Genomic DNA, 15,713 nt, shown 5'->3' with positions numbered 1-15,713 from the left:
GGTCAAAGGTCACCAAAGCAGACGTCAAAGTGTAGAGGTCACTGGGAGTCACGTTCACATAAAATTTGAGCCCGGTCACTTTTATAGTTTCCGAGAAAAGCCCAACGTTAAGTTGTGTGTTGCCGAACAGAAAAGGCTAGTTATCTCCCTTGTTTTTCTGATAACGTTCGTAAAAGGCTACAGATGTAAATACTTTGATGTAAAGAATAATCCTACAAAGTTTCAATCACATCCGATGAACTTTGTCAAAGATATAAAATGTGTAATTTTTCCTTTGACGCTGACCTGTGACCTTGAAAAAGGTCAAAGGTCAACGAAACCATCGTTAAAGTGTAGAGGTCATTGGAGGTCACGACTAAACAAAATATGAGCCGGATCGCTTTGATAGTTTCCGAGAAAAGTCCAACGTTAAGGTGGTGTCTACGGACGGCCGGCCGGCCGGCCGGCCGGCCGGCCGGCCGGCCGGCCGGACAGACTAACACTGACCGATTACATAGAGTCACTTTTTCTCAAGTGACTCAAAAATTGCTCCAGGGGCTTGCAACGTAGTACAATATATGACCTTACTGGGAGAATGCAAGTTTCCAGTACAAAGGACTTGACATTTCTTACATACTGCTTGACTAAAATCTTTACAAACATTGACCATATTCTATACAAGAAACACTTAACAAGGGTAAAAGGAGAAACAGAATCCGTTAGTCGCCTCTTACGACATGCTGGGGAGCATCGGGCAAATTCTTTCTCGTCCCAACCAATATGGGACTCCCCCTAACCCGCGGGGGGTACTTTTGCAGTGTCTTAAGATTAAAAGTTGTGAAGGACGATTAGTACTATCTTGTATTAAAAGGGTTAAGCACTACTGTCAATAGTGTTTGTTGTACCCAGGTAAAATTTTCAGCGATGTGACCAAAAATGGGTAAATAACCCCGGAGGAGCCTCAGCGACGCATGACGCTGACCTAAGCCAGCCAGGTGTGCCGCGTGAGCACGTTTTTCACACCAATTCAGTAAAATTGCAGTCCTCGGTCCGATTCTGTCCAATGAACTTTTCAGTAGCCAATAGGGGGTGCTTTCAAAGTACAAACACCACATGACTTATATCTACAATCACAGAGAACGTTTTTCTGACAAAAGACTACAGTTGAATTTAAATTAATTTTCATAATCTTCTTCTTCTGCGTTCGTGGGCTGAAACTCCCACGTACACTCGTGGGTTTTTTGCACGAGTGGAATTTTACGTGTATGACCGTTTTTTACCCCGCCATTTAGGCAGCCATACGCCTTTATCGGAGGAAGCATGCTGGGTATTTTCGTGTTTCTAGAACCCACCGAACTCTGACATGGATTACAGGATCTTTTTCGTGCGCACTTGGTCTTGTGCTTGCGTGTACACACAGGGGTGTTCGGACACCGAGGAGAGTCTGCACACAAAGTTGACTCTGAGAAATAAATCTCTCGCCGAACGTCTTTCTTTTTCTTTATTTGGTGTTCAACGTCGTTTTCAACCACGAAGGTTATATCGCGACGGGGAAAGGGGGGGGGGGGGGGGGGAGATGGGATAGAGCCACTTGTTAATTGTTTCTTGTTCACAAAAGCACTAATCAAAAAATTGCTCCAGGGGCTTGCAACGTAGTACAATATATTACCTAACTGGGAGAATGCAAGTTTCCAGTACAAAGGACTTAACATTTCTTACATAGGCCTACTGCTTGACTAAAATCTTTACAAACATTGACTATATTCTATACAAGAAACACTTAACAAGGGTAAAAGGAGAAACAGAATCCGTTAGTCGCCTCTTACGACATGCTGGCCCGGGGAGCATCGGGTACATTCTTCCCCCTAACCCGCGGGGGGTCTCGCCGAACGCGGTGGGGACGAACTCACGCTGACAGCGGCCAACTGGATACAAATCCAGCGCGCTACCGACTGAGCTACATCCCCGCCCATTTTCATAATAAGGATTCATGAATATGTGGTTATAAATTCATTAATCATTACAAATATTAATTTAATTTTAATTGTAGTCTTCAGTAAAAAATAAATCGTTCTATTAAATTGTAGATATGAGTCATGTGTATCATTGTGCCAAATATCATGCATTTCTGATGTATGATGTCGCTGTAAAACTGTTTCCTAGAAATCCACTATGGTGGCTGTGTCCATTAATAGTCACAATTTTGTCATTCATTTTTATAAGTCGCTTCAATAACTACCAAGAAAACTAGTTTATTCCATGTATTCTCCAAGTTTAATTTTAGTGCTGCACATTGTGTTCTGATGAAATGAACAGTGTTGCGAGGTTTGATACGTGCATTGCTGCATACTTGCAAGTAAAGTAACAACCCAATACTGCGTTCCTTGAGAAAACAGCAAATTTAAAGCTGTGGTCTATTTATGACTTTCCGGGGCTACGAGGTTGAAAAATAGGGAAGCAATCATGTACAGAATTATGTACAGCAAACGCTACCCGAAACCCCACCTATACGGCGTGTATGACCTTGAGAGCTTCCGTCAACGCTTGAATTTTGCAGGGATAACATCCGGTTTGCTCTCTCAAGACTGATCATATTTTATCTTCAAGAGAGATCAAAGGGAAAAAATTAACGCCCCGGCGAAAATTGGAACTCACGACCTCGAGACTTCGTGTCTCATGTCCTAACCACTAGGCTACTGCGCCTATCGAGAAAAAGAAGGAAAAACATTGATATGAAGTCATGTTATGTTATTCTTGAAGCAGCATGATTTATATCTCTATCCGCCCATTGTTCAGAAGTGAGTACATGTATAACTATTTCTTAGATGTCTGTTTTCAACTGCACAGAGCTTTGGAGAGATTCAATTACTGTTCTTGTCATTTTTCTTGCATGTTGTAAATAGAGATATCGCAGCTATTTGCATGGTGAATGTCGTGTAACATGACGGTGTAAACATGTACTGCGATTCCGTGAAACATGTTTGCAAATAAAGGCAAATTTTAATAGCAATTTTTACGTTTTTGCAACGCATGAATGGTAATTCAAGCGTAGAATGATATAAAATTATCTATTTTTTTTATCTTTGAAAACACTGGTGAAGTGGCCTAGCGGTTAAGACATCGGCCCCGACATTTCGAGGCCCCGAGGCCTTGAGTTCGAATCCCTGCCAAGTCGTTTATTTTTTCTGCTCGATCCTTCTCGACAAATATGCTCAGCTCTGAGAGAGCAAACCGGATGTTACCACTGCAAAATTCAAGCGTTGACTGAAGCTCTCAAGGTCATACACGCCGTATAGATGGGGTTTCGGGTAGCGTTTGCTGTACATGATTTTATCCCTATTTTTCAACCTCGTAGCCCCGGAAAGTCATAAATAGACCACAGCTTTAAGCTGAAGAATAGGTACAATATCGACAGCCCATTCTGTCACGACCAGTGACACAATGCACTTCAAAGATGACAGTTTTGAAACAAACAAACAAACACAAACAAACCTACAAGCAAAAAGAAAAACGCTCAAAATAACGAAAATATTTTGCAGTGAACTTCGAAAATAGTTTTGAAACAAACAACCACAAAAACAAACCTACAGGCAAAAGAAAACACACGCACATAACGTTCAAACCCATATGAGGTCAGTCTGGTGAGGCGCCCGGGTACACGGTACGATGCTGTCAAGGTGGCTCAACTTCTTTCTTTATTTGGTGTTTAACGTCGTTTTCAACCACGAAGGTTATATCGCGACGAGTGGCTCAACTGATAAAGAGAGAAATGGGGAAGGGGAAAGGTTACTCGTTATCGTAGCGACTGTTAACACCTGAAACTGCCATGCGTCGCTCAGAATCACATAGCCCGCTCAGAGAAAAGTCGCTCTGGATTGGTCTATGCAACGGGCTCAGGGGCGGACGAGGGGGGGGGGGGGGGGGGGGGGTTGGTTTCCGGACCCCCCCCTCCCCCCAGCCAAAAAATAAAAATATTTTTTTGTGTTTTTTGGGGTTGAGTTTCAATTTTGGGGGTATTAATCAGTGACAAAATCTGCTGCCTGAAACTGGTAATGATCATCCTCAGAATGCACCAGATTGCACCATTTTGCATCCTTTTTTTCAAAATTTTTCGGGGGGCATGCCCCCGGACCCCCCTAGCAAGCTTCGTGCCTTCACACCCATGTCTTCACAACATACTTTTGGAAACCCCCCCCCCCCCCCCCATAAAATGAACTGATCCGCCCCTGGGGCTCACAACGAGGTAAATCGCTTCACGATGGCGACGAAGAAAGCCCGATTGCTGCAAGATATGAAAAAAAAGTTGTACTTCTTAAACTAGTAGACGATTCGGTCAGTGAAATCGTCAGAGAGAATGTAGTTATGATGGGAAATTTAGCTGGGGTATAGTCCCAGAACCTTGAAAAGCGGTGGATCCCTCGGGTCACGTCGAAAACCACGCCGAGAAGAAGATCCCCCCGCGGGTTAGGGGGAAGAATTTACCCGATGCTCCCCAGCATGTCGTAAGAGGCGACTAACGGATTCTGTTTCTCCTTTTACGTTAAGTGTTTCTTGTATAGAATATAGTCAATTTTTGTAAAGATTTTAGTCAAGCATTATGTAAGAAATGTTAAGTCCTTTGTACTGGAAACTTGCATTCTCCCAGTGTCACGTTTTAAAGTCAAAGGAATGACCTAAAACGGTCAATTACTGCTAACTGACTAACTACACCACGGTCCACTCTCGCAGTCACAACAAAAAGTTAGAAACAACAAAAGTATAAGTTCTAGACGTCTGTTTACATACACTAACTCGCCACCTCCCTCTTCTCGTGAAGCCAAAAGTGTTTTTACGACCAAGTCGTAAAATAACAATAAAGACAACTGACAAAAGCCAGTTAAAGTTTATGAAATAATAAGAACACGCTGAACCGTGTAAAGTTAGAAAACACTTAGCTGCTCTGTAAAAAGTCTTAGCCTGTACAGGCGTTAACACTCCACGTTGTCACAACTCAAAGTTCTTCATAAAGGGTTAGAAAGATGACAAGGGGAGGGCGTTTACGCATGGGTGCACTCAACTCTCGGTGTAGCCAGGGTCCATTCGATGAAACGCAGTGGAGCATACATGTGAAAGTTCGAGCAACACCAGTAACACTAACAGCCGTAGAACAAAGGACAGCAACAGTGTAGCCCGTCTTCAACGGCAAACAGGTAGCAGCCAGGTAGCAAACGTCCAGCAAACGTACAGCAACACCTCCAGCAACAAGCGGCGTCAACCAGCAACAAGCTGAAACAAGAGCAATTGGTGTAGTGACCATGCCAACAATCCCCCTTTTACCACCTTTAAACATATATATCTAACTTCCCCCTTCAGCGAGCACGTGGTACCTGCAAGGATAGACTTTTAATAACAACTCAAGACATTTTCTCCGCCTCTCCATATCTGCAAAAACCATATACAGATTACAATTTAGCGTTATAATGAGCAAGTTATACGATATCATGGAGAAACAAAACAAAGTTTACATTTCACAGACATTGACCGGTCACCAGCGTAAAGTAACGACTAATTACCTCAACAGCTCGTAAAATGTAGCTCTCCCAAGCAAACCACTTGAATATTTGAATATTGGGCTCCCGCTCGTCAGCGAAAGTATGTAACCAAATCCCTCCCGTGCTAAGCCCTTCTGCGTTCTGAACTGACGCCAGAAGCCCGTTGGTCGACCTAAACCAGTCTTGCAACGCGTTGGAATCCTCCAAATCTTAGTCACGGGAACAAACCAGACCTCTGTCTGCAAAAGCATGTAGAAAAAGAAAGACAGAAGGACTGGGAAGAAAGACCATATGATCTCCCTGACCATTCAGCAGTCGCCTATCCCAGGACAAGTGATCTCTCTGACCAATCACTGGTCGCCTACCATACAACCGTATGAGCATGCTTGAAACACGTGTTCTAAACCGTGAGCGAAGAATCACCCCAAATGAGCCCGCACGGTTTCCACGTGAATTTCGTGAAGGCCTAGCAGAATCTTTCCGCAATGCGGCTGCCAGCAACAGGCGCATTACGTTGCAATTTGAGAAAGGCGCCCAACAAAGAGTTTCTTTCTCAAACGTGTCACTGAAATCGTGACACCCAGTAAGGTAATAGGCCTACGTTGCAAGCCCCTGGAGCAAATTTTTGATTAGTGCTTTTGTGAACAAGAAACAACTGACAAGTGGCTCTATCACATCTCCCCCTTTCCCCGTCGCGATATAACCTTCGTGGTTGAAAACGACGTTAAACACCAAATAAAGGAAGAAAGAAACGCCGAGAAGATCGAAACACGCTACACGGCATCGCAGTGTAAACACGGCCGCCATCTTGAGACGAGTTGCCCAGCCATGCGTTGCTCAGAATCACAATAGCCCGCTCAGAGAAAAGTCGCTCTGGATTGGTCTATGCAACGGGCTCACAACGAGGCAAATCGCTTCACGATGGCGACGAAGAAAGCACGATTGCTGCGAGATATGAAAAAAGTTGTACTTCTCAAACTAGTAGACGATTCGGTCAGTGAAATCGTCAGAGAGAATGTAGTTATGATGGGAAATTTAGCTGGGGTAGTCCCTGAACCTTGAAAAGCGGGGGATCCCTCGGGTCACGTCGAAAACCACGCCGAGAAGATCGAAACACGCTACACGGCATCGCAGTGTAAACACCGCCGCCATCTTGCATAACGCGGCGGGCGGTGGGTGAGCATATACCAAAGCCGCTCGCCGAGTGCTTCGCGAGCACTTTCCTGCTCTGCTCTAAGAAACGGCTTTTTGTCATTCGCACTGCGAGCGACCCGTGGCGAACCGCTCTGGGCAACTGGATCCCCCGCTTTTCAAGGTTCAGGGACTACCCCAGCTAAATTTCCCATCATAACTACATTCTCTCTGACGATTTCACTGACCGAATCGTCTACTAGTTTAAGAAGTACAACTTTTTTCATATCTCGCAGCAATCGTGCTTTCTTCGTCGCCATCGCCGTGAAGCGATTTGCCTCGTTGTGAGCCCGTTGCATAGACCAGTCCAGAGCGACTTTGTGATAACGCGGCGGGCGGTGGAGCACTCGGCGAGCGCTTTCCTGCACTGCCTTAAGAAACGGTTTTTTGTCATTCGCACTGCGAGCGACCCGTGGCGAACCGCTCTGGGCAACTCAGTCGTCTCTGCAGAGCGAGATGGGGAGACAGAGAGACAGAGACAGAGACTCCGAGACAAAGACGGAGAGAGACAAAAACACAGAGAGACTCACAGAGACAGAAACTTGACAGAGACAGAGACGGAGAGACAGAGTGAGACAGCGAGAGACCGTGACACACACGAGTCATTCTCCAAAGCTGGTGAATTCTTAGGTCGGTCACTTAAAAACGAAATTTTTACAGAAGCAAATGTGGTTAGACCTTTTCCCCTGTTTATGTGGATAAAGATGTGTTTGAAGAAGCACCCACAGCAACATGAATGAACATATTTGTATTTTGATATTTAATATAGTGTAATAATGTCAGTAAATCAACAAAAATGGCGTCAGAAAAATGGGAACAGGCTCGGTACATATATTGGAAGCTACGGTCCATTGACACGATAAATTCATTATGCATGATTTGTTGAAAAGTCACTTTGTGAAACGATAAAGGTTCATTCCTGTGCAATTGTTGTTATTTTCTTTGTGTTTGAGACCCCCAAAAATGAAGTTGAAAACAGCCTTTCGTACGCATCGCATGTTGTCACGCTCACTTAGATTTTTCCGACCTCTGTAACCAAATGAATTTCTTTATAATCACTATTTTTTTTACGATCAAGTCAACAAGTGTAGCTTGAAGATGCAGAAAATGCATTCATTCAACCGAGGACACACTTTGGACGAATTTGATGTCTCAGAGAGTGTTTTGTGTCACACGTGATGGCTTCGTAACGGCCGTTTTCATTATAAGCTAGCATCAATTCAACTGAATGAAAACATAAATTTTTATGTTTGCACCTTTGTTAATCACCTAGGCATGCAGATGCGTGACGTTTTTTTCACAATTTGTCGTGAATAATGACGTAATTCATGAAAAAAGAAGGTGTAGTTGACATTTTGGACGGCTGCGTTCGTAACGCCCTCTGCTACTGGCGAGATGCAGACCCCGATTGCTTAAGCACCTGGGAATCTTACATGACAAGGTTGGTATTATTTTGTTGCTCATTCATTTATAAGCATGTTTGTAAAAAAAAAACACCCAATTAAAACCACGCAAGTGTGAATTCCATGAAGTTCTTCAGCCCCACCGGGTTTCGCTTGTCAGTCCTGTAATCTCATGAAGTGAGCGTAACGGCATCTTCGGAATCTTGCGATTTAAAATAAAACCTTTTCTTAAAACAAAGGTGTATGCTCACCTAGATTGCTCACTTATGACATTGTATTGCATTCTCAAAAGCGAATATTATGAATCTGATGCTTTATCCAGTGACCAAGTTTTGTGCGCACCAGTGACAACAAGAGACGTGTTGTGTACGTGTTGTGAATGATGTCTCCGGTAGAAGGCTAATTATCCCCCGGACAATTCCCCCTTGTACATCTGCCCTCTGAACAATTTCCCCTATGACAATTGCCCCCCAGACAAATGCCCCAAACCATGGGCAGACAGTTGCCCCCCTCCCCCCCCCCCCCCCGACAACTGCCCCCCGAATACCCCCTCCCTCCCCAGAATCGTGTTTGTGTTTGTGTGTGTGTATTTGTGTGCGTATGTGTGTGTGTGTGTGTGTGCGTGCGTGTGTGTGAGTGTATGCGTCTGTGTTTGTTTCTCTGTGTGTTGTTCTGTGTTTTGTGTGTGTGAGTGTGTGTAAGTGAGTGCGCGTGTGAATACGTGCGTGCGTGTTTGTGTGTGTGTTTTTGTCCCTGTGTGTCTATATATGTGTCTGTTTGCACGTGCGTGCGTGAAATGTTAACGCGTGCATGCGTGTGTTTTCGAAATGTGTATCTGTGTGCGTGCGTACGTGCGTGCGTATATATGCGTACAGGACGCGGTTCAAGCACCGTTTGGAGAGACCTGCATTATAGTCTGCTTATTCAGTGACGCACAAACCCAAACCTCTGTGTGTGTGTGTATGTGTGTGTGTGTGTGTGTGCGTGTGTGTGTGTATGTGTGTGTGTGCGTGTCTGTATGTTTGTTTCATATTTGCACTAGTTGCTATTGCTTTTAAATCAAAGGTGTTTATTAAATTCAAAACCCCCTATCAATCCACCTTAATCCCAAGCACTATCTGTGTGGGAGCAATATAGCCCCTCAATTAGGAATTTCACCATTGCTGTTGATAGCAAAAATGATATCTTGTTAGAAAGAACACAAATTGGGTCTTCTTACTTATAATTACTCTTCAAACTTTAAGGTTTTAACATGCTGGAATTGCTTGACAGGTGGCTATGGTGGACCTCAGGGTGTCCGTACGGCAGTTACTGAAGAAACAGAGAACTTCCTCCTCATCCGAGGTGCCCACGTCACCCACTGAAAGTAAAATCACTGTCCAAACTGATGGATCTTCTGCTGCTGCTAAACGACAACAGCGTTTCAGGAACAACATTAAAAAAAAAACCGAAGAGTTGGAGGCTGTATCAAGAGTCTGGGAGAGAAAGGGCAAGAAAAAGTAAAGCGAAAAGAACGCCGGAGAAGAGAGAGGCTGACAGGGTTGCTACGTGTTTTCGTACAGCGAAATGTACAGAAACAATGATAGCGTTGGGACTTCAAATCAATAACCCCAAGAAAAATACACCTAGACAGACAGTTCTCAACAAAAGGCAGAAAGATGCAGAGCGGCAACAAAAGTACAGGGCCAAAATGTCACACCAAAAAAAGGCTGCGATTGCTTTGAAACGGAAGAAGAAGAGAGAAACCACCATTTTCTATATCACTACACAATATTATCCTCTTAGTTGCCTTTTGCTTGAAGCTTTATTGTTGTATATCCGGCACATTATATTGTCTGTTGTTCTTTCGGATTTTTCAAAGTATGGTGTTTGTTTTTGCATGATCTGAATATTGTTGATCACAGTAAAATTGATATAATTATACATTTTCTGGGGTGTTTTTTTATGTCTGATTGTCAAATACGTATTCAACACCTCGTCAAATTCAAGGTTGTTACAACGTTTTTACATTTACGCAGGATCTCTCTCTCTCTCTCTCTCTCTCTCTCTCTCTCTCTCTCTCTCTCTCTCTTATTCCCCTTTTTCTGTCCACAAACCTTTTCTGTCACCAATATAAATGTGTGCACATGTATATTGTATGTACGTGCCAAGGTATATTTGTAAAAAAAAAAATAAAATAAAAATTAAATAATTTTTTATTTTTTTATTAAAAAATTATTTTTTTGTTTATATTTTTTTATTTCTTTCTTTTTAAACAACTCCTCATACATGCTTGTCAAGCTATAATTAGTACAACATATAATCATTCAATATGACTGCATTATTAACAAATTTGTGTCACGATGATGCGCACGTAAGGAGACGGGTATACCCCCCTATCAGATACCTGTATTTTGTAAGGAAACGTATTTCTTGCTTTTTCGTTTCTTGCAAACTGTCATTCTGATAACAAAGAACCTTTGAATCAATAATTCAACTCAAATTAGTCAAGTTTTATTTTTGGGCCTTATTCCCACTTTTGTTAACCAGTTTTGGAGAATGACTCACACACACACACTCACACACACACACGTGTGAAACGATCCCACCGCGGACATCAAGAGAAACTTGGTAAACAAAGGGAAACAACTCCTGCTTATAAATCCAAGAGAAGGTCACTCACATTCACATTCCGGTTTGAAAAGCGTCGTTGGCAGCGGTTTTATTTCTTGCATCCCAAATCTGCTCGTTCTCACGTAAGTGGTAGCTACGTAGTTTTCTTTTGTGTGTGTGTGTGTGCAAGTGCGCATACCTAGGAGAAGGTAGTTTATTCTGTTATTACACTTTAGCAGCAAATCGTCCTACATGCATCGTAGTACTAGAACTTCTAGTAGAAGTCGGAAATAAATTTATAAAATCGAGAAGCAAGGGTCCATGTGGCATGTCAAAACACGATCAAATTTCGAACGTTTTTCAAGTAAACTGACCCTTTAAGTCTTGTTCCCGACGGGCTGCAACTATAGTGCCAATCTACTGCTAGGACACACGCAGAACTCAATCAATTAACAAGAACAATGATATGTCAAACATCATTCAGTGTATACAACTATGCAAAGGATTTGCCGCTTATAATTTGTTATGGAATGGTATGTGTCCAAGTTTAAGTGGAAGATCGATGATTTTATCCCATGCAGGGATGGCCAAATCGTCCGCCCGGCCGCCAGGGGCGAGTACAAAAATCCGCCGGGCTAAGTAGGAACCGGCTGGCCAGTGAAAATTCTGGTCAAGTGCAAAACTGTTGGTTTTACTATCGGGTTTCAAAGTCATATAAACACTGCAGATGAGAAACTTGCATGAATAATATTGCAAAATAGCAAAACAAGGCCTGGGAAAGCCTATTCATCGCTGACCACATTTTAGTTGTTTGTCATACCACTGCTATTTTAATTGTGCAAAGAAATCTGACAGTCATAATTTATGTGATTTGGTATACCAGGCCAGTGAAATTTCTGGCGGGCTAGTGACTTTCATGAAGTTACTCGCCTGGCAGGCGAGTTATTGCTTTTAGATTTGGCCATCCGTGCCATGTAAAAGCCTGGTCACATTTGAGATAGTGAGCAGAATATTACTTTCTTTCTGTGATTAGGTGTAATACAATTAGTTTAGAAAGCTAAGATGAATACATGTGTAGGTTTGTGTCAAATCAGTGAAGTGTACAGCTAGAAATCTTGCATCTTACATTCATGATGCGTTTTGTTTGGTTGTGAAACACTTGGGTCTGTAGAAGTCATGCACTTGCATTTGTGGTCTCATTCGGATTCCTAAACATGTCACGATTTCTCATGCTGTTATTTTGTTTGTGCAGATCTGAGTGCAGAGCAGAGATGCAAACAATCATGTTAACACTGCAATCAGCTGCGCACAGATGGCTTCACAAAACAGTGCTGGGAGACCAGATCTCCATGTGCGTCTTCTTCTTTGGTGGATTCTTTGTCTTGTGGTATGAACTATGTCACATAGCTTCTAATTTCCACACAGAGTGGACAGTCAACTACACCTTGAACGTTGTGCTGGCCATTTTTGTTGCTGTCAACATCTACAGTAACTGGCTGATGGTGTTTTTGACAGACGTTGCAGGGAAGGAGATTGTCTTCCCCACAGGCTCTGCCCCTGAGGGCTGGTACTACTGTGACGGCTGTGTCGCTAACCGCCCACCCAGGGCACACCACTGCCCGCTGTGCAAAGTCTGTATCCTCAAACACGATCACCACTGCTGGTTTGCAGGCTCGTGCATCGGCTATGCCAACCATCGCTACTTCTTCGCCTTGGTCATCCACATGACCGTGGCGGCCATCTACTGCAATATCTACAACTGGAGCTTTGTGTGGAGCGTGAAGGGAGACATCTCGTTTTTCAACATCGTATCCTTCCTACTCCCCCACGTGGCAGCCGTCATGGGCCAAGAGACGTGGTACTCCTTCTTCATCACCACACTCTCCATGGTCGGCTTTGCCCTGGCAGTCATCTTCAGCTGGTTGCTGCAGATTCAGGTGGTTCAGATCCTCCACGGCCAGACGAGGTACGAGAGAAAGAAGGGGATCACACAGTATGACCAAGGGGTGTGGGCCAACCTGGAGGAGGTTCTGGGTCATCACAAGTTTCTGGTGCTTCTTTGTCCCTGGCTGCCATCACGTCTGCCTGGTGACGGTGTCAGGTTCTACTCGCAACAACAGAAAGCAAACTGAGCCAGTTATTTATGGTTTTACACCTGACGTACTTATAATTATAGTTGATGGTTCAGGGCGGGGATGTAGCTCAGTCGGTAGCGTGCTGGATTTGTATCCAGTTGGCCGCTGTCAGCGTGAGTTCATCCCCACGTTCGGCGAGAGATTTATTTCTCAGAGTCAACTTTGTGTGCAGACTCTCCTCGGTGTCTGAACACCCCCGTGTGTACACGCAAGCACAAGACCAAGTGCGCACGAAAAAGATCCTGTAATCCATGTCAGAGTTCGGTGGGTTATAGAAACACGAAAATGCCCAGCATGCTTCCTCCGAAAACGGCGTATGGCTGCCTAAATGGCGGGGTAAAAAATGGTCATACACGTAAAATTCCACTCGTGCAAAAAACACGAGTGTACATGGGAGTTTCAGCCCACGAACGCAGAAGAAGAAGTTGATGGTTCACATTTGTGTTGCAAAATCACTTCCTCCTTCAAGTTTACTTGATGCTGCACAAAATTCCATGCATGTTAATTGTGTGTATGTTTATAGTAGTTTTTTAAATTATTACCGCAGGGGAATGCTATAGTCCAGCAGTTTTAGGTTAAAGCAAAGTGAAAAGAACGTTTTAGATATAAAACATTTAAAAAAAGGAGGACAGTGGAAAAAATGGGAAAAGGAAACGCTCGTTAACTTCCAGTTCCATTAAAAAAGTGCTCCAAAAGAAATCTTCCAGATTATTTACAGAAAGCTGGAAAACAAAACTATTGCTGCCATAACTTGCATAGTACATCAGTAGCAGCATTTGTGTTTCATTCAGGATTTAGATCATATGAATCAAAGTGAATCTCATGATCATTCTTGGTGTCTTTGTGCCTTTCTGAGAACGTTTGTACGTGTATGCAATTTAATTGCTTATTATATGATTTGCTTAATATTGAGATTTTACACACCTTGGTCCAGGTAATCAGAAAAGTGATATACTGTAGCTCAGGTAGAAAACTATCGCACAGCGGCGGTTGCAATGTTATGCATCAAGCTTTGATGTCATTATGTCAGACTCAGAGTTTAATTTATTTCTCCATGGCATTGTATTGATAGGCTAGCATTTCATGCCAGGTGTGTAGTGCCTGAAACAGTGAGAGACAGAGATAGTGACAGTCACTGAGTCAGGGATGGCCAAATCTCAAAATTTCAAGAAAGTTACTAGCCCGCCAGAAATTTTGCTGGCCCAGTACATACCACAGTTGCTTCTTCTGCAGTGTTCATATGGCTTTGAAACTCGATATTACAACCAAAAGTGTTGCATTTGATCGGAATTGTCACTGACCAGCCGGGCAAGCTGCCAGGCGGTTTCTGCTAGCCCTGCAGAATTTTTACTCGCCCCTGGTGATCGAGCGGACGATTTGGTCATCCCTGACAAAGGTCTACTTGTTTTGAATCTTTGATCCTTGTCAGTTGTGTTTAAAATAGCGAACAAAACATTACTGCTCAAATGTAGTTGGATTGCAATTGCAAAGAATATTTATTGGCATCTTTGATTAAACTTTGTAAAGTACAAACATGTTTTTATCTAAATCCATTTAGCAGATATGTTAACTATGCAGCTCTATATCCAATGCATTGCAGTGATAGATTGATCTTGTATGCAGGTGTCCAGTGTGTGTGTGTGTGTGTGTGTGTGTGTGTGTGAGAGAGAGAGAGAGAGAAAGAAAAAGAGAGAGAAAGAGTGAGTTAGTATATGTGTCGTTTGTAAAGCCAGCGAACTGCCTTTTTGAAAATCTATTCTTGCAAATCACTTAACTGTACACGCCTCACTGAACAACTCATGTGTTCTTCCATTCTTCTTGCAAGTGTACAGTTTTAGTCTGGTTTACTTTGATCACACAGTATCATTATTTCAATGCTGTAAACCTGACAGGAACTGAACTGTCCATTGATTTCAGGTGTGTGCTAGCTGTTGAATTCTATTACATTGGTGACTCTATTTTTCTCTCTACCTAGTTTGACTTACAAATTTATGTCAAGTCGTTATGTTTATTAACTTGCAATTTTTTCACTCAATGCAAGAAATATTGATTCTACGTGATCACTTGTAAGATGTTTTATGTTTTTTTGGTGCTACTTCTCTTGGCAATGACGTTTAAATGCATAATTCATTTTGAAAATAAAAGATCAGTGTCACTTACACTTGCATCAGTGAATGATGGTATGCAAACATGGTAATGAGAGAGAGAGAGAGAGAGAGAGAGAGAGAGAGAGAGAGAGAGAGAGAGAGAGAGAGAGAGAGAGAGAATTGACAATGAAAATTCTTTATTCAACAAGGGTAATAGAGTATAAACAGTGATCTGCTTTTTTACATCTGGCCCTCGCCCTAACGAGGGACTAGTGTAAAATAGCTAAGGAAAAAACAAGTAAAGAAAACAAGAGAGAGAGAGAGAGAACAGTAAATGTGCTGACTGTTTACATTTAAATACATGTACAAAGATACATAAAAGACTGACTAACCAAACATTTTACTCTCACGAGCTTTACCCCCCCCACACACAGACTCAATCAATGCAAAGAGAGCAAAAAGGCTGAAAACAACAGTGAGACCCAACACACACACACACACACACACACACATCTCGATAGATATAATAATCTGATTTATACTGTCATTTGATTGAACTCAGCGAAGGTCTAGTTAGACTAAGGCATGCACAATATTGGTGTTTACTAAAAGATTGACAAAGAATGAAAGATTGGATGAAACAGTCTGAATAAAATCATAAACACACAAAATATTAAACCAAGCCCTGTACACACACACACACACCGTCAAAATCAGGCTGTGGGAAGGAAAGTAATGCTCGAGTTTTCTTTGATGTATAACAGACAAAGACACACACACACACACAAAACACAG

The 15,713-nt window shown here is 42.8% G+C and overlaps 1 protein-coding gene and 1 long non-coding RNA gene across 2 annotated transcripts; both read left to right on the top strand.

Moving 5' to 3' along the window:
• The first annotated feature begins 7,715 nt into the window (after window positions 1–7,715).
• Window positions 7,716–9,724, top strand: LOC138964945 (uncharacterized). The gene is made up of 2 exons (XR_011455253.1): window positions 7,716–8,142; window positions 9,377–9,724. It is a non-coding gene; the product is annotated as an uncharacterized lncRNA (long non-coding RNA).
• Window positions 9,725–10,699: 975 nt separating this feature from the next.
• LOC138964944 (probable palmitoyltransferase ZDHHC24) lies at window positions 10,700–14,990 on the top strand. Its single transcript, XM_070337024.1, has 2 exons — window positions 10,700–10,839; window positions 11,949–14,990. Exon 2 carries the CDS (start codon window positions 11,968–11,970, stop codon window positions 12,826–12,828), a length of 861 nt encoding a protein of 286 aa, XP_070193125.1. The 5' UTR covers window positions 10,700–10,839; window positions 11,949–11,967; the 3' UTR covers window positions 12,829–14,990.
• Window positions 14,991–15,713: the final 723 nt, after the last annotated feature.

The sequence above is a fragment of the Littorina saxatilis genome, linkage group LG4, assembly GCF_037325665.1.
Source record: "Littorina saxatilis isolate snail1 linkage group LG4, US_GU_Lsax_2.0, whole genome shotgun sequence".
Classification (NCBI taxonomy): domain Eukaryota; kingdom Metazoa; phylum Mollusca; class Gastropoda; order Littorinimorpha; family Littorinidae; genus Littorina; species Littorina saxatilis.
This window is presented reverse-complemented; position numbering and strand designations above follow the sequence as displayed.